The sequence below is a fragment of the Gloeophyllum trabeum genome (genome assembly GCF_000344685.1).
Source record: "Gloeophyllum trabeum ATCC 11539 unplaced genomic scaffold GLOTRscaffold_00018, whole genome shotgun sequence".
Lineage (NCBI taxonomy): Eukaryota > Fungi > Basidiomycota > Agaricomycetes > Gloeophyllales > Gloeophyllaceae > Gloeophyllum > Gloeophyllum trabeum.
In genome coordinates this window covers 638509-659595 of record NW_006920427.1, presented here as the reverse complement: position 1 = coordinate 659595, position 21087 = coordinate 638509, and the positions used below count along the sequence as shown (strand labels likewise).

The 21087-nt window shown below is 50.4% G+C and overlaps 8 protein-coding genes across 8 annotated transcripts; 2 read left to right on the top strand and 6 right to left on the bottom strand.

The window, feature by feature from the left end:
• Window positions 1-46: 46 nt before the first annotated feature.
• Window positions 47-1171, bottom strand: GLOTRDRAFT_96841 (uncharacterized protein; the record flags this gene model as incomplete). Its single annotated transcript, XM_007872616.1, has 6 exons — window positions 47-165; window positions 214-509; window positions 535-568; window positions 598-732; window positions 779-1059; window positions 1122-1171. The coding sequence occupies 6 exons, from the start codon at window positions 1169-1171 to the stop codon at window positions 47-49; spliced, it is 915 nt and encodes a 304-aa protein (XP_007870807.1).
• A 1123-nt stretch (window positions 1172-2294) lies between these two features.
• On the top strand, window positions 2295-3473 carry GLOTRDRAFT_50099 (uncharacterized protein; the record flags this gene model as incomplete). The annotated part of the gene is made up of 4 exons (XM_007872451.1): window positions 2295-2522; window positions 2586-2901; window positions 2956-3116; window positions 3165-3473. Coding segments are annotated over 4 exons (1014 nt in total), but the record flags the coding sequence as incomplete, so codon positions are not given.
• A 3502-nt stretch (window positions 3474-6975) lies between these two features.
• GLOTRDRAFT_50027 (uncharacterized protein) lies at window positions 6976-7483 on the top strand (the record flags this gene model as incomplete). Its single annotated transcript, XM_007872441.1, has 2 exons — window positions 6976-7143; window positions 7199-7483. The coding sequence occupies 2 exons, from the start codon at window positions 6976-6978 to the stop codon at window positions 7481-7483; spliced, it is 453 nt and encodes a 150-aa protein (XP_007870632.1).
• Window positions 7484-7751: 268 nt separating this feature from the next.
• Window positions 7752-8593, bottom strand: GLOTRDRAFT_96839 (uncharacterized protein; the record flags this gene model as incomplete). Its single annotated transcript, XM_007872615.1, has 5 exons — window positions 7752-8028; window positions 8081-8192; window positions 8252-8328; window positions 8386-8449; window positions 8509-8593. 5 exons carry the CDS (start codon window positions 8591-8593, stop codon window positions 7752-7754), a joined length of 615 nt encoding a protein of 204 aa, XP_007870806.1.
• A 1725-nt stretch (window positions 8594-10318) lies between these two features.
• GLOTRDRAFT_96838 (uncharacterized protein) lies at window positions 10319-14343 on the bottom strand (the record flags this gene model as incomplete). Its single annotated transcript, XM_007872614.1, has 20 exons — window positions 10319-10522; window positions 10733-10879; window positions 10934-11205; window positions 11262-11359; window positions 11462-11496; window positions 11545-11578; window positions 11633-11699; window positions 11781-11787; window positions 11878-11893; window positions 11976-12008; window positions 12179-12204; window positions 12258-12273; window positions 12345-12425; window positions 12482-12514; window positions 12541-12647; window positions 12889-13151; window positions 13252-13315; window positions 13700-13877; window positions 13921-13943; window positions 14167-14343. The coding sequence occupies 20 exons, from the start codon at window positions 14341-14343 to the stop codon at window positions 10319-10321; spliced, it is 1881 nt and encodes a 626-aa protein (XP_007870805.1).
• A 1404-nt stretch (window positions 14344-15747) lies between these two features.
• Window positions 15748-16063, bottom strand: GLOTRDRAFT_7278 (uncharacterized protein; the record flags this gene model as incomplete). The annotated part of the gene is made up of 2 exons (XM_007872412.1): window positions 15748-15930; window positions 16031-16063. Coding segments are annotated over 2 exons (216 nt in total), but the record flags the coding sequence as incomplete, so codon positions are not given.
• A 512-nt stretch (window positions 16064-16575) lies between these two features.
• Window positions 16576-16819, bottom strand: GLOTRDRAFT_16028 (uncharacterized protein; the record flags this gene model as incomplete). Its single annotated transcript, XM_007872418.1, has 2 exons — window positions 16576-16678; window positions 16734-16819. Coding segments are annotated over 2 exons (189 nt in total), but the record flags the coding sequence as incomplete, so codon positions are not given.
• A 2393-nt stretch (window positions 16820-19212) lies between these two features.
• GLOTRDRAFT_50028 (uncharacterized protein) lies at window positions 19213-19928 on the bottom strand (the record flags this gene model as incomplete). Its single annotated transcript, XM_007872442.1, has 3 exons — window positions 19213-19574; window positions 19639-19771; window positions 19824-19928. The coding sequence occupies 3 exons, from the start codon at window positions 19926-19928 to the stop codon at window positions 19213-19215; spliced, it is 600 nt and encodes a 199-aa protein (XP_007870633.1).
• Between the last annotated feature and the right edge of the window lie 1159 nt (window positions 19929-21087).

Here is a 21087-nt window from a genome sequence, read left to right as displayed (position 1 = left end):
CGGCACTCGTAAGTCTCGAATAACCAACATAACCTGTGTATTCTCCTCAGCAAACGCTGAGACGATAGAACACTGTGATATGCACAACCTCTGTATCATTCAGATTAGATGCATCGCTGCGGTGGCCTTCGTCATGTAAGTTCAGTTTCCCAAATTCGTCCTCCCCTGGAATGTGACATCAGAATTTGTTACTTATCATTAAGATAAACGTACAATTGGCATCACTCAAGTAACTCCCATCCATTGATAGGCCTTGCGACAAAGGAGCTTCATGCATCCGGTCCGCAAACACCATGCTTTGATCGGAAACAGCCTCATTCTCTAGCGTCTCATTGGATTGCCCAAGGCTTTGACATTCAGTCGCAGTGTCATCCGGATGTGCAATGTCTTGAGCACGTCCTGGGACTTCGCTAGAGATGACGGTCTCGGAGATATCCCCTGGGACACCGGATGCGGTCTGTTCTTCTTCGTGTATCTCGTCTGCTAGGGTGAGTGTTGCTCTCCAAAACCTGCATTCAGGGCTGATATACATACTTGGTTTGTGGCGACCTCTCGTATTCGTACAAGTCTCAAATTGGGAAGACAGTGAAAGCTGACCAGTCGCCGCCATCAAGGTCCCCTCCGTCAAGGACCCATCATTCTCCGGGATGCGAGTACTCTGCTCCCCAACATGTTCGCGCTGTTCAGTCAGAGGAGCTGCATCTTGTGGTCCTTCCGAAGATTCCCAGCCCGCTGATTAGAGGTAAAGTAAGGCAGATGAGCGAGAGCCGTGTCATACCTCCTCGATCCTCTCCTCCTTCAAGGACCGATGATGAGGACTGGCGTCGCATAACTTCCTCAGCAAAACCTGCTCGCGATGGCGCGGAATCGTTGGATGGCTTGACGTGAGGTATTTCGCCAACATCCTCGACGGGCCTTCCGAAGCCATAGCGTGGGGTGAGTAGTACCTTTCTCAAGACTGCCTTGGTAGGGCCAGCTGGCGGCCACTCGACATTGTTGGGCCACTTGCCGGGCTGTAATTGCACCAACTGAACGAGTTCTTCCTTTTTCAGCTTTTCACTACCGAACGCAAGATCAGCCAGACCCTCCAAATGTACGTCCCCCGGTCAAATTATGCTTACAGCTCTTTTCGATTATAGCGTATGTATGGCCGCTGGTCATCGACAGACATGTTGAAAGACTTGTATGCGGAAGGATAGACGTGGGTCGGTATCCTCAAGCTTACTGACTCCAATCGTGCGACTGCGTGTTCGGTGACAACTCTGCCGAATCTCGATCAGCCAAGTATCAGAAAATGTTCAACATCTGATTCCCATTCCCCAACGAATTGATCATTTATCGGATATAACCCTATGCCTGGGTGAAGAATCTCTATTTCTTTTTTCCGAGACGTATCTCCCCAGGGCTTTCCCTAAGGTGGTTAGCTGATGCTGCAACCAGGGCAGTTTGCCTGAGCCTTTTGCAGATTCGATTGTCCGGTGGTACTTGTCTCCGCCGACGTACTAAGCAACATCTTTTTCGGTGGACAAGGCCGAAGCCGAGATCATACCACGGTGCAGCTACCCTACTGTTTGGTCGCTATGTCCTATGATCCAAGTCGACGCACTTGCAATCTGCAGTGCCGAGTCTCTCCTCCTGTCTCCCGGTCCCAGTGATCTTCCCATTCGTCCCGCGATCCAACCATGTCTCAGTCAACAATTGGAACTCTTCAGTCCGGCCATTGCCCTGCCCTCGAGCTGGCGACAGGCCCCGATGATTACCTCATGGAGCTTGCTGTACAGGACGATTTTGAGGGAGAGATTGACTCCAATACCATGGATGCATGGCATGTTGCGGAAAGTGGGTTAGACGACGAAGAGTCAGATGACTCGGACTCAGACGAGTCTAGCGACGAAGACGGCGATAGCACTATGGGAGATCCCGACGATGAAGACAGTACTACGGACGACGGCGCAGACGAAGCTTGCATTACGGGCAACCGGAATGAGGACGAAGATGTCGATAAGCTGGTAGAGCGGCTGTCCAAAGGTGTCGCAGAAGGAACGGCTTCCGAATACCAGCGGTACAGTGGTTACCTGCATCTCTCGCCTTATCTGAGTTTACTCATGTCTTTCGCAGCATCATGCGGCAGTTCGCTGGCTGGCTCAAACAGAAACAACTTGTTCTAGACGAAACCACCGTTTTTACATCTGAAGTACCAGAGCCAATGCCGCGCTGGATTTGTATGTGGATGATAGACCGGTGTGTTTTTCCTCTTTGGATTCCCTCGCGCGCTGGAAAAATTGCGGCGAAGCTGCGACGACTGGTACTTGGACGGAACCTTCAAGCCATCGAATGTGACACGGAGAACCTTCAACTACGCCATGAAGATACGTGCTTCCATGACGTATGGTTTTGGGCGCTTTGGTCGACGTGGTACGTTGGTCTGGGATCAATCCCGGTCGCGTAATGGGAGATGGCGAGGAAATCCTTCAATCTCATATCAAGTAAGCTCGTATATGGCATCGCTGAAGAGGCGAAAAGTGGGTAACTTACGCATAGAAGGGTTTTCGACCATCTCATAAGGATTTTGTTCTATTGAACAGGTTCAGAACGGTGAAACGCCCACAAGCGCTCGTGCCATTACGCCGGAGATCATGGCGCAGCTTTACGAAGTCAATAATCTCTCTGCTCAGGCTGAAATCCTGGAGATCGATCGACGCTCGGGGAAGAAGAAGTCCCATGATCAGTGGGGCGGGGGACGACTACGGCGCTGTCTTCACTGCATGTATACGTTTGCCTTTTCCTGCCTCCTTCGTTTCGATGAAGTCCTAAACATCAAAGCCCATGATGTTATCCCCGATCCCAAGCATAAGCGTCTCATTTTGCGACTTTCACAGCGAAAGAATGCGCAGTTTGGGGGTACGTTCTTTTAGGCTGTCGTCACATGAAAATAGTTCGCTAATGTCTACTCAGACCTCGAACCCTTCTACTTATATATCTACCCTGAAGAGGACGCCCATCTATGTCCATATCGCGCTTATGCCGAATGGGTCCACGTATCCGGGATAACAAAAGGGTATCTCTTTCGTAATTTCAGGTCTCATGATAGAATATGTCGGACGAATACAAAAATGGTATGTACATTTTTGCGATGTTTGCCGCCTTACTTATCTGTGGCATAGCCCTCGCGCAGTTTCTTGGGGTATTTTCGTCACAATCTTCTCGACGTCAAGCGAGACCCTGTACCGTATGGGACGCATTCGTTCCGACGCGGAGGAACTCAGTGGCTGCACTGTGACAAACGGTGGGGTATTCGGAAAATCTGTGAGTGGGGTGGTTGGGCAACGACTCTCCCACCTACGATTGTCTTGCGATATCTCATTTCGTACGTCGATGACCCGAGGGAGCGTAGGGAGGACTTCATGGACTTTCGTCGTAAGCCTACTGTAGTTTGTCCTAACTGCGGGCGTAGTTGCCATTGCTCGTGGTAACGAGCTAATTACGACTTTCATCCTGTATACGATATTCCGCTCTCTATAAAATGACCGTTAACTCCATCGTGTATTCCCGAAGGATGGCAAGAGAGACGAGAACGACATCCTGCGTGTCCGGTTTAATTTATTCCGCTAAGGATTGATACGGGTATGGGGCACAGTCCATCCATTGGCAGTCGATACGTACATTCCCAGAGGCGGGCAGTAGATGCCAGAATATCTCATCTTCTGATAAGCCTCACCGCACTTCCTCTAGTCGGTGACATTGGAACAGAAATGGACGCGTCGCGAATGCATCACCGTCTGCGTAAAAAGTCAGAAACAAGTGAGGGATCACCGGATTCATCGGATCAGCATGGACGCCTGTCTGGACAAGATTCCTTGTATGTCCGCATTTCCCGGTCAGACAGGATCAATGGAACAGTTGATTTCGTCTTCGGAGGATGGAATAGGCATTTCGGTTCGGCTAGGAGTCCATCATCTCGTGATAATCGCAAAATTTATTACATGATGAGGATGCGAGCACACGATTATGAGGGCACACTTGGCAACACGCGTTCTCTCTGTGGCTTGCTATCATTCATTTGTCATGCATTTCAAAGGGTTTATTACAAGAGCCGTCACTCACAATGAATCAGTTGCAAAGGAGCCCACCGGAGACTGCTACCCTGAGGGCCGATGGTCTTATGGATATTCAACCAGATGCGATGCCGCAGCCTCCTCGCCGCCTCACAGGGGCCAGATGAACCGTCGGTAAACGGTCGGGCAACCGTCGGACAACGGTAATTTTTACGAAAAGAAGTGATTTCTGCAACGTTTTTTGCCCCTGTGGCCTGAATTGCATGGCTAAGTCGGCAACTCAGCATCCTACCATATGCACAGGTTGATTAGCTCGAATCTCGCATTATTAACCCTAACCTTGTCTTGAACCGCCCGCAGCTTCTTTGTCATCGCCGTTCAGTTGCCGTCAGCCAAATTGCCATCACTAGTATCGACAGTGTAGGTAAAGGCGCCTCTGCTCCGGCACGGACACGCAAGCCACCATGTGAGTCCCACAGATTGCCTTGAACGCCAGCATGCGAATCGGACACTCCAAACCAAATATAGATAGCACGAATTTCAAGGTCTTCGGACTTCCTTTCGTGAGGAATTCCTCATCACCCATTTACAACCGGTAGAGCTAACTGAATATCTAGGTGCGGACTGGTATACTCATATCCCGCGTGTAATCTGCAGCTACATTTTCATTGCTTACGTATATTTGTGTATTGTTACTCATCCGACAATTCCCGGGCCACATTATAGGGAGTGGAAACCCGCTTGCTTAAGACGTGTGAGTCATGATGGTCAGGCAGAGACGTCTCTGTTATCCAGCTAGCGTAGATTTCTTGTCGATGTATGTAGCCGCCACTACTCCCGGCCCTCGTGCGGCGGCACGGTTACTCGCGGGCTCGTCATTTACCCCCTCCAGCGGTGGTCTGACAAAGTGATAGCTTTTTTTTAATGAGCCATGCTGCACGAACTACTGTCAGTTCGCCGGTACCATAGCCAGACAGCTACCAGTCCCACGTGATGAGGGATGTTCTGCCACATTGAGACAGCGAGCAAACATATGTCAATAGCTGGGTAAAGCGAGCCATATCCATTTTTGTCTTTGATTATTCCGCCTTTCGCAAGTCTCTAATATTTCATTTGCACGCGGCCCTGTAGTCAATACCAACGCTCTGTCACCCCTCCTATTGCTTGGCGAATCTCAACGAACGCTCAGCAATGTCCACCATTCTTCCCACTCACAAGCTGCCTAATGGCGAATACGCAGTCGAGAGCATCGATCTGTAAGTTATGTGATCCAATGCCACATATCCTGAATTTTAACATAGGGAAGACCGACCCTCACATGTACCGACCTTACGCAGAGGATTAGGCAGTACAAGATTCCTATGCCCGTGCAGAGGAAGAAGATCAAATATATCCAAGCTCTGGAGAAATTCAGCCAGGAAAAGGCCGGGTGGAAAGTGTAAGTCGTCCTCGGTACCCAAGGACTACTAGTATGACCTTTATCCAGCCTCGATAGCCCACAAGAGGAAAAGCAGAGAAAGCGAACATTACATCCAACCCCGAAGCGAAAGGAAGCGTGGCAGATTAGACGCGAGAAACTCATGGTGGAACAGAGTAAGGAACCGATTAAGGGTACCAAGGACATGCGGACTGTTGAGCAAATCGAAAGCGTCGTAGAATGGGTAAGCCCCCTCATATGTGACTTACGCTTTTATTGATAGAACTTAGGCTAGAATGGCAGTAGAAGAAGAAAGAGCCGCCCGTGCAGCCCGTGTCTCCCGCGCCAATGCCCCCAATATGGGTCAGAATCGATGTGATCCTTCCTCGGTAACACCCAGGCTTCCCGACCGGTTTCACTCTCCTTCTTGTGTGGGTCCTAATTACAACGTCTTGTATACTCCCTGACTTTTACGAACAGACCTCTATCAGGTCCGGTACAGCAGCGCCGTGCCCTGGCTTGGGAGTGGAGAGCCAGCTGAACGTAGGAGAAGAATCGTCGTACAGTGATGCTCGTGACGCAGGAGGACATCGTGGAGCTGGAGAGTCCGCTGAGGGTGAACATGGGAAATACGCCTCAGGTATGGTGCTTGAGGTATCAAGGAACGCATTGATTTATGGAACTAAATTACCTTTACCAGAGCTATCTGAGTCCGAAATCACGAAGGCTGCCGCACCGCTTTGCAGGAGGATTCTCGAAACGGCCAAAGAGTTGGGGGATGTCTTTGCTTCCAGACTATCGACGGGGGCTCTCGGTCATGGATTCAGTACGCAGGTCTCTGATCTGGTACAGAACCTCGCTCCCGCTTGGACTGTGCCTCCAAGTGCATCTCATAATTGCCAGTCCTTGGAGCATACTGTCGATGATCGGCCTGACAGTGATCCTACCATGGATGTCCCTGGTGATACGACGTCTGATACAGCTACTTCACACCAAAGCACTCGCCAATATGAGGAAGAAGAATTTTTGACGCATGGGAATGCTGAACGAGGTGACTCGATGCTTCCGCCAGGCGCCATGTCCTCGCAGACGATGTCCATAGATGAAACTGAGCTGACCGGTGGTCACCCGCAGATACTTCGATCCAGTCCCACCGATGAGAGGCAGTCGGGCACATCCCCCATCCATCACGCCCCAGGGCACCTGAATAAACAGAAATACCCTGCAGACGCCGCTGCTACAGCCGGGGAGGATGGCGCCTTACCACCCGCCGCTTCCACAGCCCATGAGCAAAGTCCTGTAACAACACCCGTCCAGCCTCTCGATCCTTCACAGGATCCTTACGTACCCAGGATACCCGCCTCTCTTGGTTCTGTCAGCCCTACGCCACAGTCTGGATCTGGATCCTCGTCACCTCCTCGCACAATACTTTTAGTCAATGGGATATTTAGGTTTCGGGACGATGAGGTTCCAGACCCTCCGGCTTTGTCTTTTGGTCAAGATATGGAGACATTGACGAGCTGCTGGGACGACAAGACGGCAGCCTGGAGGGGAAGCTCGCCTCTGACTATACGAGGAACACCTATCCCGCTGGTGCACATGCCAGACGTGTATTCCCGTCATTATCGGAAACAGTGGCGAGTAACGAAGCAGCAGTGGGCTGAATGGAAGGTTCGACTTCTTGTTCTTGTTATGCGATCAATGACGACTTATTTATCTGGCACAGTATCTGGTCGAAGAATATACGGAGCTGGGTGATACGGAATTCTGGAACAAATACTCCCTCGGAGGACGACGACAGACTATATCCAGGATTTCCAAGCGTATCAAGCGCAACCGCTCACATGAGAACCGTGAACTCGCGGCAACAGCTCGTCTACGATATGGACCGCATTTCAAGGAACTATTTTCATATCGGAAGGATAAGGTCGATCACATAATGACCCGAGCTCCGGACATCGCTCGCAGGTACAAGGAGCTTAATGGATGGGAGGGAGAGAGGTATACATAGATTTGTATTCTTCGATGACCTTGTTCATCATGATCAGTAGTAGCCTTAGTTATACGTGCCTCTTCTAGTATGATGCGTCGCTCCCCGAGGTTGGACGGCCATGTAGGAAGGTAAACGAGGCGAATGCGAACACCCGCCGTAGAGGATCATGCTTGATTATGCATCAAATTGGATCGATGTAAAGATCAATATGTTTCTCAGGAAAGTTACTACCTAGTGGATATGTAATAAGGTATATCCATGGGTGGAATGATTATATGTGCGACATCTATTCGATATCGATGACATCCCGAGCGGCGAGAGGAAGGGGTTCCTGGACGCCGAACATCTTCTCCCGCAGTTCTTCCCTCCCCGGAGGCACGTAGACGAGACGGGGATCCGAATCTACGGTGATATTCTGCATCTTTGGGTCGGTCCATATCGTTATACCGTTCGGGATGAGGAGTCGCGATTTGAATTCGGCTATGGCATCTTCCATGGTGAAAAATCTTCCGATGGAGCCGGAAGGTACTGGCACATGCTTGGTGGCTACTTCCATCTCCTCCCTTGAGAGGGCATGGCTTAGCTGATTAGGAAAAAAAAGCAGACGGTACTCACTGGGAGGTAAATATCCCTACCCTTCTCCCGAACCACACGCCCCATATGGCAGGGACGCGTTCAAACAGGGCTGCCTTCACTTGCCTGTTGAAGTGGCGCAGGAGGGTGTTGGCTAGAGGGACAGGGTTATACTGCAGCACGCGCCAACGGCAGTTGATTCCCCCAACTTACCAGCCTCAGGCTTGGTCTGCTCGGAAAGGATTTCAATGTCGGTCAATATTGTCTCGAGCATCAGTCGATCGAGACCCCTGACACAGAAGGGATTGGTTACTAGGGTACAGGCATAGCGAACTGCAGCAACTTACTCTGCGCCCTTTGGATCAACAAGCATAGAAAGCTCCTCGGACATAGTCTTTAGTGTCGTGTTCGCTGTTGATGAATCATCAGAGATGAATATTTAAGCCTGATGTGTGATGATAGGACTTCACCGACAGTGGGACCCTTCCTTTCGGACAAGTGGGCCAAAGCTGTATTGAAACTCTCAATGAGACCGATATCTAGACTTGCCGCCATGGTGGTAAGGATGGAATCCGCAATTAGCCAGTGTGGGTAGGTTTTATACCTTTGTCCGGCCACGTGCATTAGGTCACAGGGGACTGCTTTGGGGACAATGCGCTCTATCTCGCGGACGAGCAGTCAGAAAGACCGATCATCTCCTCAAATGCGCAGGACGGTGGTAATAACTAGTCTGGACCGAATTATCATTGACCAATGACTGGATAACATATATACGCTGAAATCCCGTAAGATAAACACATGCCCTGTCTAAATGCTTCATGATAATCTCATACCTGTGCTCTCTCTGAGGCATCCGATACGTTTGTCGCTTAATATCCTTTTGGGGCTACGAGGTCAGGCCCGTTTGCGACTGTACGTCTCCGCTACCTAGCTGTAAGGCCGTGTCAATACGGCAGAGCGCCTTATCTCTCTGTCACCGACTTCAAATTTTGCTCACTATGCGCTCAGACTAGCCTGAGTGGTTGTTTGACTCGCTGACAATCTAAATTATGGCGAGAGAGAATCTCAACGGACCATACAAATAACTCTAGTTCGGTCAGACACTTGAGCGGGCTCACTATAGGGCGGGCAGATATTGCGTTGACCAGTCGACTCGGTTACTGGTACGGGTACGAGTGTGCATATGTGTACCAGACCGCTTTCTGAGTATCGGAAGCTACCTTACACTTGCGGGTTTTGCCGCCCGCTATCTTCGGCAAGATCGGTCAAGATCTGACCTTCCCTATATAAATATTAATGCTACGATACTTCCCACGGACAGACACTTTTGGCTTTATTTTAAACTCAGGGCGGCCGATAATGGAGCGTCAACTTCACCCTCCTACTGTATTAGTATCGATTGAGGTTACCGTACGATACCCGTCCATGTATCTGGACATGGAAAAGGGAGAACACCATCGTATCGTGAGGAAGGTTCCGGTGGATTAAATATGCATTACTGTTGCAAGAGACTGACAGCCGTTTGCACCTTGATGGGCCCACTTTTCAAAAATCATTTACGGTCGGACCACGTCGGACAAGCAATTGTAAGTCCCCGAGAGACGGAAAATCGGACCATCTGGACTTCCCTATCTTCTTCCGACATCCCTGGCACCCACTCCGACCCACTCCGACCCACTCCGACTATACGCGTTTTTCTGAATTGGTGATCTATTGATCTGCAAACGGCTGGAATAAGCTCCGAGACTGTCTTTCGACCTAGGCCTACTCCGAATATCCTTTATCCAAAGCTAGCGGGCTGGAATTCCCAACCATACTGGTCATCAGGGTTTGCGGGGCCTTTCCGTTCACCTCAACAATTCCCATAGATCTTCGAACGAGAGGTTCAACTAGCTTCAGTACTGGGAATTGATGAAACCGTTATGCGACTCGGCAATGATTTGGAGGTCCGAAGAATATCGAACGTTCTATCTTAGCATGCAGCAGCTTTGTAGCGATGCCGCCGATCAGTTGTCGAACCCGTGAGAGTCCTTCTGGTCAGAGGTTCTAAAGCATTCTTGGTCTCCCGGACTTCCCAGGGAGTTCCGACTCCATCAGACTTGGCTGCCCTTGCAGGGGTATCCATCAGTGGGTGATGACTATCGACTCGCAATTCGCGTATCATAAATGAGATCGCTGCCGCTTCAGGTCAACAAATTACTGGAGCTCCGACTATTCTCGGACGTCACTTCAGGTTGATCTGCAACGCCAGCAGTGCAACCGTGATGGTCAGGTGGTGAATCAAATTCGTCTGCCAGTGGTAACGTAGAGCATGTTGTTATAGGAACCATCTGTATGCCAGAACAGCAGATGGTGATTGAGGAACAGTAAGAAATGTTCGGGCGAGAGAATGTCCATTCCACAAGTCCCTGCTTTATGTTCGGTGGGCGTCACTTCCAAGGGAATGGAGCCACGGAGAAGTTCATCGCAGGTAAATTCCACCGCCTGTTGAAGGTATACTCGCATGACTGAGACTTGACAACAAAAAAAGTGACATTCCCACGCTGTAGGTTGGTATCGATGAGGCCAAGGGCCTGCCAAACCCTAACCTCGTCACCATGCCAGTATTATCATGCACCTGCCCCTAGTAGATTTGCGTGCGGGTTCCTGGCAGTCGCGCCAGGTTCTCGACCGCTAACAATCTTCAAGACCCACATCTATTGTCGTAATACTCAGGACAAAGCCATGCTTGAACAGGTCTCTTTCAAAAGACACTGTGGGTGCGTAGCTGTTTCGGAGCGTGTACAGGGCTATCTCAGTACGGATGATAAATGATGACGACCGTGCTCGGCCAGGATTCAACTAATAGGATACAAGAATAAGTATGATAGCGCTAGAAGAGTGGTCATATCAGACCCACCGTGTATCGCGAGTTGTCCCTCCCTCCGAAAGTGAGATATCCTCTCTGTCAAACTTCACGCGAACAGGAGATGGATCTTCGGGTGCTTCCTCGTGACCAGCTCCTTTTTGGGATGGATCGGGCGAGCTCTGGGCGGGTCCAAGTTCCACAGAACGATCGAGGGTGGAGAGGGCATAAGAGATCTCGCCGGACATGTGTATATGGTCAGTGGAGCTACCGCGTATTGCTCTCCGGCCGTTGAGATTTGCGAGAAGCGAGTTAATATAAGCTATCAATTGTCATGCTTTCAGTAATCGGTGGTAAAGAGTCCCGCGAGATACTTACTGCCTCCGATGATGAAGTAAAAGCAGATATATATATAGTGGTCTTGCAGCGTTATAACCTGTCCAATTGGGTTGTAATTGGGACGGGTCTTGTACCGACTAAGTAAAGGGCACCCACGAAGATGAGCGACATAATAGAGCATCCGCTGGCGAAGTTCTTTGATTAATGATGTATCCAGGAGTTCAATAGAAGATACACACCTAGTTGTAAGACCGGTGTTCACGCAGTACGCTACCTAGAGGAGATGTTCATACACAGATGTGCCTAGATGTACAATACTGACCAAGGTATGGATCATAGTGTGCGTCGTGCGGGAACTAAAATGTGGGAGTCAGTACACCCGATAACCTATAGAGTCTCAAGATACTAACCCATGCTTCCCGGGCTTCTTTCGAAGCAACGTAATGGAGAGGGATGCTGCCACAGCGATATCTGTGGCTGCATATAACGCGTTGAATGCGATCGAGAGTGTCTATCTTCCTAAGCTAAGCGCCAAATTTCAAGACTGGACAGACTAACCTTCAAGCTATCAAGATCGGAGAGGTACTGGAGGGATAGACTTAAATCCATTGGTCAATTCGCTTTTTAAAGTTGAATTGCGGCAAGATAGGCGCACGCTTTCACGGCATACACTATACAAGACACAGGTCAGGAGGATAAAGAATGGTATTTAGGAAGGAATGTTACCAAAGGTTGTACCTGTGAGCCGCTCACGATGAGAGACCGAAATGTTTCAGAGCAGAAAAACTATACCGAAGGCGGACAGTGGCAACAAACTCTTGAGGGGAAGTCAGCGATGAGAAAGGAAATATAACCTAGGCGTCCTCACCAAGGCCGCGGCCAGGTAATTATTTCGGCTCACTGAGGATGACATGCTGAGCCCCTCGAGTAGCAGCAATAAGTAGCTTTCCACTCACTACGCCAGATCCGCACGCCAAAGAATCTGCGTAGAACAAGACGTCCAGTATCAGCAATAAAGAGGGGCGGAACACGTACAGTTGGACCACTAGAGCTGTTACGGCCTGGTAATAAGTAGTACACGCCTCCCGAAATACCGTCGGAAGCCACAACTGTGAGACTTACATTACAAAATGCTTGTCCCTGCGTTGCCATGCGTCAACCCAACCCAGTAACGTGCTCAGAAGTATCCTTACGATAACGCTCCTGAAGGGAAGATCAGGTCCGGTAAATGGCCATAAGGCGCCATCATATCCACTTACCAAACGAGTCGCTCAGCGGTCTCCAAGGAAAGTCTGGACAAGATGAGGTAGACGTATACTGAAGTCCGATCAGCGTCCATGCAGCAATGACGGGCGGAGATGGATACTGGCCACTATGCATAACCATGATCTGGTGCGCGATGTACGAGGTGAAGGTGACAAATACCTGTTGAGACAATTAATCATAACATTAACCGATTGCCACTTATCGTGAAAGGCTTACAAACGACTTCAACTCCCATCTGTCTTTCGGATAGTTTCTGACATACAGTATAATTTGTATAAATGATGCTTGTGTGACGACGTTCAGATAGAAATTTAAGGGGGATATAAATAAGAGAACCTCCGAACAGTCTGTTCAAACCCAGTCAGGCAAATTCCATGGGACGGGTATAACGAGACCTTACATAGCGGAGAAAATGGCGGCTATCAGCCATGCTGGAAACCTGCAGCCGCGAGTTACGGTCGACGTTCCAGAGGAAGTTGGAATGCAAGACGAACGCATATTTCCTTAAGTTGAGTGGAGTACTGCCTTGGTCCGAGTCCATGGAAGGAATTGAGCGAATCCAAGTAAAGAGCGTGGAGGCGACAGGCAGATTCTCGTTGGAAGAGGGTCGCCAACCAGTTGCTGCTTTGAACGAGGTGGTTCTGGGGCGAGCGAGTAAGCCGCCTACTCGCGGAAGTCACGTTGGGTGTGATGATATACATGGAAGGTCTCCTTGACCCTGGGCGCCACACGGGGCGGTCCCCGAGAATCACTTAGTTCAGACCTTGAGCGTATCTACCGCCTAGACCAGGGGAGAAATCTCGATACGGTAGCTGTCCCCCATAAATCTACATATTCCCATGATGACAAAATAGTCGGAGCGGGAATGAAAGGCGGCCAGGTGCTGAGACAAGAGCGGAAAGTACGTGACACATAAAGTACGGGGGAATCAGTAGGTGACGCCTCCTGTTGAGCATTTATAAGTCTTTGCTTGCATTCATTTGACGACCAAAGCGGCCGGTGAAGAATATATCCACCGCTGGAAAATGAAAGCGAGGGGCCACACACAGGAATGAGAACAACTCAAGCACAGCAGGCCTCACATACCAATGGCACTTGGTACACCGTGCTCTCACAGACTCTACCACACCTTATAGCAGAACATCGTTCACTGCCGGTTGGATCTACGAAAGTTAGAGCGGCGCATCGAGCAGATTACTCTTGTTACTGACACCTGCCGACCCTTCGGGTGCGGTGTCGGCGGTGAACACGTAGAGAAGGCGAGTAGAAGCGATATATCCATCCACGGAAGGTGCCTGAGACGTCTTCATCAAGTATAGCATATTCGGCAGCGCTGCAAATATTGCATTAGGCCTAGCGTAAGAGAACGCATTCATGGCCGCAGAAGATCTGAGAATGACGCGGCAGAGGTTATTTGCAGGATGTTAGGAACATCGCAGCGCGGAACTCCCAGTTCTATCTCATCAGAGTAGTTAACACAGCGGTTTAGTGATGGTAGGTCTTCATGCCCTTGTCAGTGGCCGTGTTCCTGTAGCCAGATAATTTGAAGAAAATGGCCTATTAACCCGATCAGCTCAGGAAATCGAAGAACGGTCAGTTGTAAAACCGAGATAGAAGATCGAAACAAAGTTCACCGTCACACATCATGGGATTTCCCGTATGATAGCCGTTCACGCACAGTCAACCTTCCCGTGAATATAAGCACGGAGGCTATCAACGCATTCACAGCTAGAGGGGCTGACACAACGTGCACCGACGTGATAACATAGACAGCCGCATGGAATGTCTGTCCGGGCAGAACGCGTACTCGGTACCGGACAGTCCGCGGACCTTCTGCAGAATTTCTGACGGCCATTGTAGCGGAATAACTCTCCGTCTGCGAAAGGAAAGCGAGTGATCAAAAATGTGGCACAAATAGTGTGGGAATGCACCGGCGCTCGACACATGTCAGCGGTACCGCGCATCACAGAAATTCGTGCGAACCGCAGTATCAGGACTCAGACTTGCCGCCGTTTTCCGTGCGGTACGGCAAGGACAAACCTTTTCATCCTTAACTCGTAAATTTCTCGGCCTCTCATCGCATGCATCTAGCAATGGTCGTGAGTCCCAGTTACCAATTCAGACTGGGCGTATAATGGTGGAACAAACGGGTATCCTCACATAACCCACCTACCAGAGTTTGATCGAGCTGAGCGCTTCATGTCTCTCCCGAGTCTCTCCGATGACGCCAGGGTTGATGACGTAGTGGGGAGGCGCAATCCCTGCAGACGCGTTACGGTGCTTGCACGTGTTTGTTTCGAGTGGCGGTGGCTGAAAAAGTGGTTGACCTGAAGGTTGGCTAACTGGATGCGTAGAATACACCATGTAGTCGTGGTTTAGAACATTTAGGCCTCACAGATTTTCCGCATTCAACCTAGTTGCTGAGATATGCAACATCAGCCCATTTACACATGTACTTTCAATGGCATATCTCCATGGGTTCATCAATAATCAAAATTCTGTGTGGCCATATAAAAGATATTACATATCTGAGCAACTTTTTTGAGCTATTCCTGGCGCGAACGATTGCTCGAGAGAATGGCCGAATTGTAGAATTGGGCACACTTATTGCGATCTCTCCCATGTCCCACGGTCCAGACAGAGGCAGTAGTGACCCGTGACGAGTAGCATGATCCGCTGGGATACGTGAATGCAAGACGAATATGTGGCGAGGCCGCTCTCCGAGCGCGCGCGCTGTTCCAATGATTGTTGATTGGAAGCTTCCCAGGAAGTGGTCCAGTAGCAAATATGCTGGTAATGACTGGAATGCGCTTGACAACCCCAGATGGCAGTCGCTGATCGCAAGCATCGGGATAAGCTCTGTCCTCATGTGAAGCGTATTCAGTGATGAGAATTGAGTGGCCGACATATCTCGAAATACAATGACTAATCAGAATACTGCGATAAATCAACATCTCAATGTCCAGCGGTGCAAGACCAGTCCAGACACGAGAAACACTATTCTGAATGCCACGGCCATCTGAAACAGCATAAGCTTGATGTACACGCTTTAGTATTGGAGAACCCCACCGAAGATGGACATCTTGAAAGCCCCGTGCGGTAGAATCAACTGACCCCGAAGCGTCAGCCCTGAAGGTCGAACTCTGGTATGGGATTTGATGCTTCCGCTGCTTCCCATGGACCATGACGGGAATGCCCCGACTCCGTAGATCCTGTCATAAAATTGATGGTGAGCGACCGATGCGAGTAGAATATACAAGAGAAACACCTTGGTAAGAGATGTAGAGGGCTGCAAACGGGGGAAACGGGATGAGAACACTCCGAATATACCTCCGTAGCACTCGGCAAGTACTGGGGTCTCTCCCTGCCCGCTGGCCTTTGATGATAGATCGAAGCATCGGTACCTCAGTATAAACTTCCCTTCCCTCTTCACAGATAGGTCCTGTAACAACGGGTCAGCTAAGCTCGCCTATCGAGTCTTCAAAACATTAGCCCAATGTCAAACACATAGAAGGTAAACATGAAAGGAGAAGTCGACGGACACAGAAGACGAACATCAACGACCTTTCGCCCATGCGGACGATCTCCACTGCTTCGGCAAACCTTGAACCGAAGAGTTCGAATGTGCATTGAGCGCTGTCTCGGACGACATACTTTCCTACATACGCGAGGATGTCGGAGTCGTCATCGAGGGCGGGATATGAATATGGCACGGAGGGCAACGACCTCTGGTCCCGGGAGTGGGACTCGGGGGTTGAGTACCGCACACTTGATACCGGCAGATGAGTGCCATGTGGGTGAATGCTGTCTGGTGACCAGGCGTCTGGATCTTCAACTCTTGAATGGGTGTTTTGCGTATTGCTCGGAGGGGACAGCGGCGGAATCGAAGCTTGTGGTGAAACCTGAGTGGGAATTTGGATGCTATCTCCGGAGAGCATCCTGTCGGCTTCAGAGGCATGTTCCGTGTCAAACACTTGGAACAAATCGACGTAGCACAGCAGTCCCATACTGTTGACTTCTCTGAGTAAGGTGTCAACTGACGTCGTACTTGAGGTCTCTCAAGGTATGTGACTCACTGGTAATGAGATATTTCCTCCTCCCGATTGGAAAAGATGCCACTGGACACGCATAAGAGTCTTAGCTGCGCTACTGGAGGAGGGTCCAGGGGACGTCGGTCTTTCGTCATATACCTAGAAGGGCTCAAATTAGCACATACGAGTGGCCTGGATAATAATGAACTCCTACTTCCGACCTATATGAGCTTGTTGTACTTCACGCAGCTCCCCGCGCAGTGTCCTGCCGGCGAACTGGCCCTGTATGAGCTGCACTGGATGACCGATGGCAGCGGCACTCGTGTCCCTCAGTGCCAACATCTGCAGGTCGGGAAAGCGGAGACACTACGGTTGCAGCCAGATATATGGAAATTGTCAGCTTTTTGACGCGAGCGAGGCTCCTCTGCAAGAGCAAAGAAACATAAAGAATGAAGAAATAAGGGTCCGAGGATCAGATGGACGAAAACCGGGATTCTAGCTAAATTTGTGTTTTCAAATAGATACCGGCAAGCTAATCGGTTGGTTCGCAGATTGGATCCGCGTTCACTCTCTTAAAAGATCAGAATTAGTACTTGGCAAACTTTCCCAGTGGCTTGGCCTGGTGGCTAGAACTTCAGGTTTGTGTACAGAGGGTTTCCGGTCCTGCAACGAGCTTCCGTCTGGAACGCCTACATATCACAACGAGGTATTGCCACACAGCTTATGGAATGTATAGCAAAGCGGTAGAGTATGTACCGCACAGAAACTTTGGGTGGATTGCCCGCACTATGTACGTGATCCAAAGTCGGAGGTGCGCACCTCGAATGCGACAACAGCCCTTTGCAAACCAAGCAATGGAACTAGGAATAGCCAACTGCGACATCAATGAAATCTACGGCCGACGACCAAAAGACACCACCTTCACCGCACCAGAATTGAATACCTCCCAAAAGTAGGCCTCGCCCTCCTGCAGGTTACGAAAAGACTTTCCGCATGCGCCCGATATTCTGCCTATCACTGCTTTCGTTTGTAACCTGTACCCCTCCTCATCAGAAGCGCGAAACCAGCCGGCAAAGACGACCACTGACCAACTGTCGAAGATGCCGACCTGACGACCACAGGTGACCACATACCAGCGGGGAGCAGTGGACTGCAACTTAGGGAAGTGTATGGGAATTAAATTGCTGCCATGTCGCACTAGTACCGTTCCTTCCAAGACACCAGCAAGCCTGGGGTATGAGCCAGCCACTCTGTGTGTTATGGTAGTGACATCGGTTGACAACATATCGCTGGCTGTCGACAAGGGGTGTGATGCGGGTGCCTGGGCGGGAGGCTGAGTCTGGGATACGACCCTAGCGTGTCGTGCAGCAGAGCTTGGATACTCGTCATCGAGGTATGGAGGAGGAGGATTACTGCCGCTATCGTCGTCTTCATATTCCTCTTCCGTAGTCTCTGAGTCACACGATATGTCCACAACCATCAGCGCTGGAAAGGAATTAGTTAGGACCATCGGAGACACACGGGAGACGAACTATCGGGCTCTTCCCTACTCTGAGTAATGGGTGGCGTGGCCGGCTCGACCTCAGGCTGTTGTTCAGCCACCTCCCAGCATATTCTCATCGTCACCACAAAGAGGGCTTCGACGACGACGGAGGACAGCTTGAATAGTGCCATAATCAACTTGATGAGAGCGACTACTACGCTGATTAAAAGGTCAACGACGAGGTGACTATGGCCTGGGTTGTCATAGTCGGTAGGTCGAGCTGTACGATACTGTCGACGGTCCATCAGCGGTGGGAGCGACGAGCAGATAGAGTGCAGCAGGAGAAAGAGGGCGGGGTAGTTGCGAGTGAAGGCTTAGTAGTCAAACTTACCTTGATGGAGCAATAATGCGCCTGGGAATCGAATCAGCGGGAGTACAGCCTATTCGGAATGGATCAGGGCCGTCAGTCAGGAAGCTGGAAACATCTCAGAATATAGTTTACAGGGAACTTCCTCCCTTGTCTAGGCCATGGATAAGTTGCCAAGGGCTAGTTCATACAATGGCGACGTGGTTTGATGACTGAGGGACGAAAGTGGCTATCAGTAACTCAGGAGGGCGCGCGACACGGGGAGCATTAGATAAGCGGCTGCCCGATGCATATACCCGCCACCGACGGTTGGGACGATTTGATTGCAGAATGCACCGGTCCAACGGCAAACACTGAGGGAATGCCGGTGAAACAGTTTCTCCTTGAAGACCCACCAGAGTGCCACACCTCCCTGTCTCGGTGAGCGAAAACAAGCTTGGTAATAGATGCCAAACACTGGTATCCGCTCAAAAACTGCGGGACCCGGAGCCTGACATCAGGGAAGACGGGCCTCTGTACGATCGTGCTAGAAGATTGGCCTGAGTGATTGGAAAATTCGGAAAAGGAAGCATACCACGCAAGGGCGGGGTGGAGTTTCTACAATCGAATACAGTCTGTCGAGAACAAGATTTCTCGGCGAACGGGAAGTTCGAAGCTGCTCTGCACTTCATAGCCTACTATACATAGACAGACGGACATCATAGAGGGAAACAGAATATACTTGTGACTAAACCGACCGAAGACCATGGAGGAAAGGGCACAGGATGCATTGTGTCCCCGGTCTCTACCAGAATATGGCCATCAGCGTAATCGACCGAAATCATGTCCAGCCACTCACGAAATTTATTTGTAAGTCAAGAAGTAGGCCGAAAGCGTTGGGAGATCATTGGCTCCAGCGTGCGAGTAGCCTTGCCGACGGGAGCCATTAAACTTCAAGACTACAGCCGGGCCAAACCATGGTTTTGCCGCCGCTTCCGAGGTTATCCTCTGGATCGCCCTATTAACATTTGCCCTGCATAACAAAGACGACTGGCTGTAGAAGAGGTGCAGCGGGAACCTTAAGTGTTCATTGTTCAAGCCCTGCGTAAGCACAACACTGCCGATTTGGTCGTCCGGAAAGAAGGTTTGCACCAATGGTGTTGGGCACAACCCGTTCGTGGGCTCCGGCTGGGGCGTACATTGCACAGTGACAAGACGCGGATTTTCTGCACATGGACAGTCATTAGTACTTCCGTAATATTCACAACAAGTAACATATCTTGAGCTTACCCTCCTCGGGGCTAAAAAGTAGCGCGAGGACAGATACCAACGGTTGTTGATACACCGGGGGTGTCGCGATCTGCTTGTGGTTGGGGGGCTCGCTGTGCGCATGAACACATTCAACCTTATGCCTTGGCCAATCCTAAGCACGACTTTAGCGCAGGGCAGTGCCAGCTACTCCAACAAGCACCTACACTCAGCTGGTGCTCCGGCGAACAATAGTAAACTCGTTCACATCGGCCACAATACAGGTTGGTGGGGTAGTAGCAAATAGTGCAAAGGTGGTTGATAGTGCTCATGGGGGTCTTGTTGCCCTAAGAGTCGAGCGCGTGCGAGGTGAAACGGGAGCATTCTTTACCTTTAATACTCGTGCGCATGTAGCGCCGATCGGATATGCTCTTGAGCGACGTTTTTGCCACGAGAGGTGTGCGAATACGCACCGATGTGAAATTAGCCAAACGATTCCGAATCCGGTCGGATTCAGATGCATGGACCGGAGAAAGGATCGCAATCTATGCTTGCCGAGATCCAGCGGCTGTAAATTGCGACTTCTTCCAAACCCCGCACAAGGAACGTATCTACCCTGACGTCGGATCAGGAAGCTGCGACATAATCCCGCCGGGGCGTGACACAGCCCGCGGACGCGGTACTCCCAGCAGCTGTCGGCAGGCTGGTTGATATTGTGCCGAAGTCGGACGGTGGTACTCTTACCAAATAGACACGAGGGATGGTACGTATTCTTCTATGCAGACCAGCTCGAGGGAGGTGGAGCATTTGAACACCTTACTGCGGCGCCAAATGCTATTCCGGCGAGGCCACTCTGTTAGTGTAGCACCAAGCAAAGGATCAAAGACGCTCGGAGCAAGTCGGTGGCCTTTCCTGCATCCAAGAGCATTCGGCGTATGGACTGAGACAGTTTGCGAAGCTGAGTAGATAAGCCCTCCAATTAAGAATCGGACTGCAAGGTTCAAGCAGAACCGTGCCGTGGATCACGTGCCAAAGAAAGTATTAGTCTCGCTGGTACGGTCTATGGATTGCAGCGGCGCAAGCGGATCGACTACTCCACTGACCAGAAGGTTACTACATACGACACTAAGAATGCGACCTATTATATAGTCGTTGCACCGTTATACCTCAAGGAATGCAACGAGCCTCTAACTGAGAACAGTGCGATTCGTGCGCTTACGTGGCTCACGACAGACTTAGATTCTCACGGATAGAGTGCAGTGATTCGACGAACTCGCCTCCCAAGGGAGTCGGGGACCATTCATTTAGCATTCCGGTGCTCGATGTTCGAGGGATCTTTCCGATACACGCAATGCTGGCCCAGCAGCAGTCAGTCATGCAGACAGTGCGGCGAGATGGGTGCATTCGACAAGGTATCTGGTATTCCACACTCTACGTCGTTATCTACATTACCGTTCTTTCAGTGGGAGCGGGACAGGACTCAGAATAAAA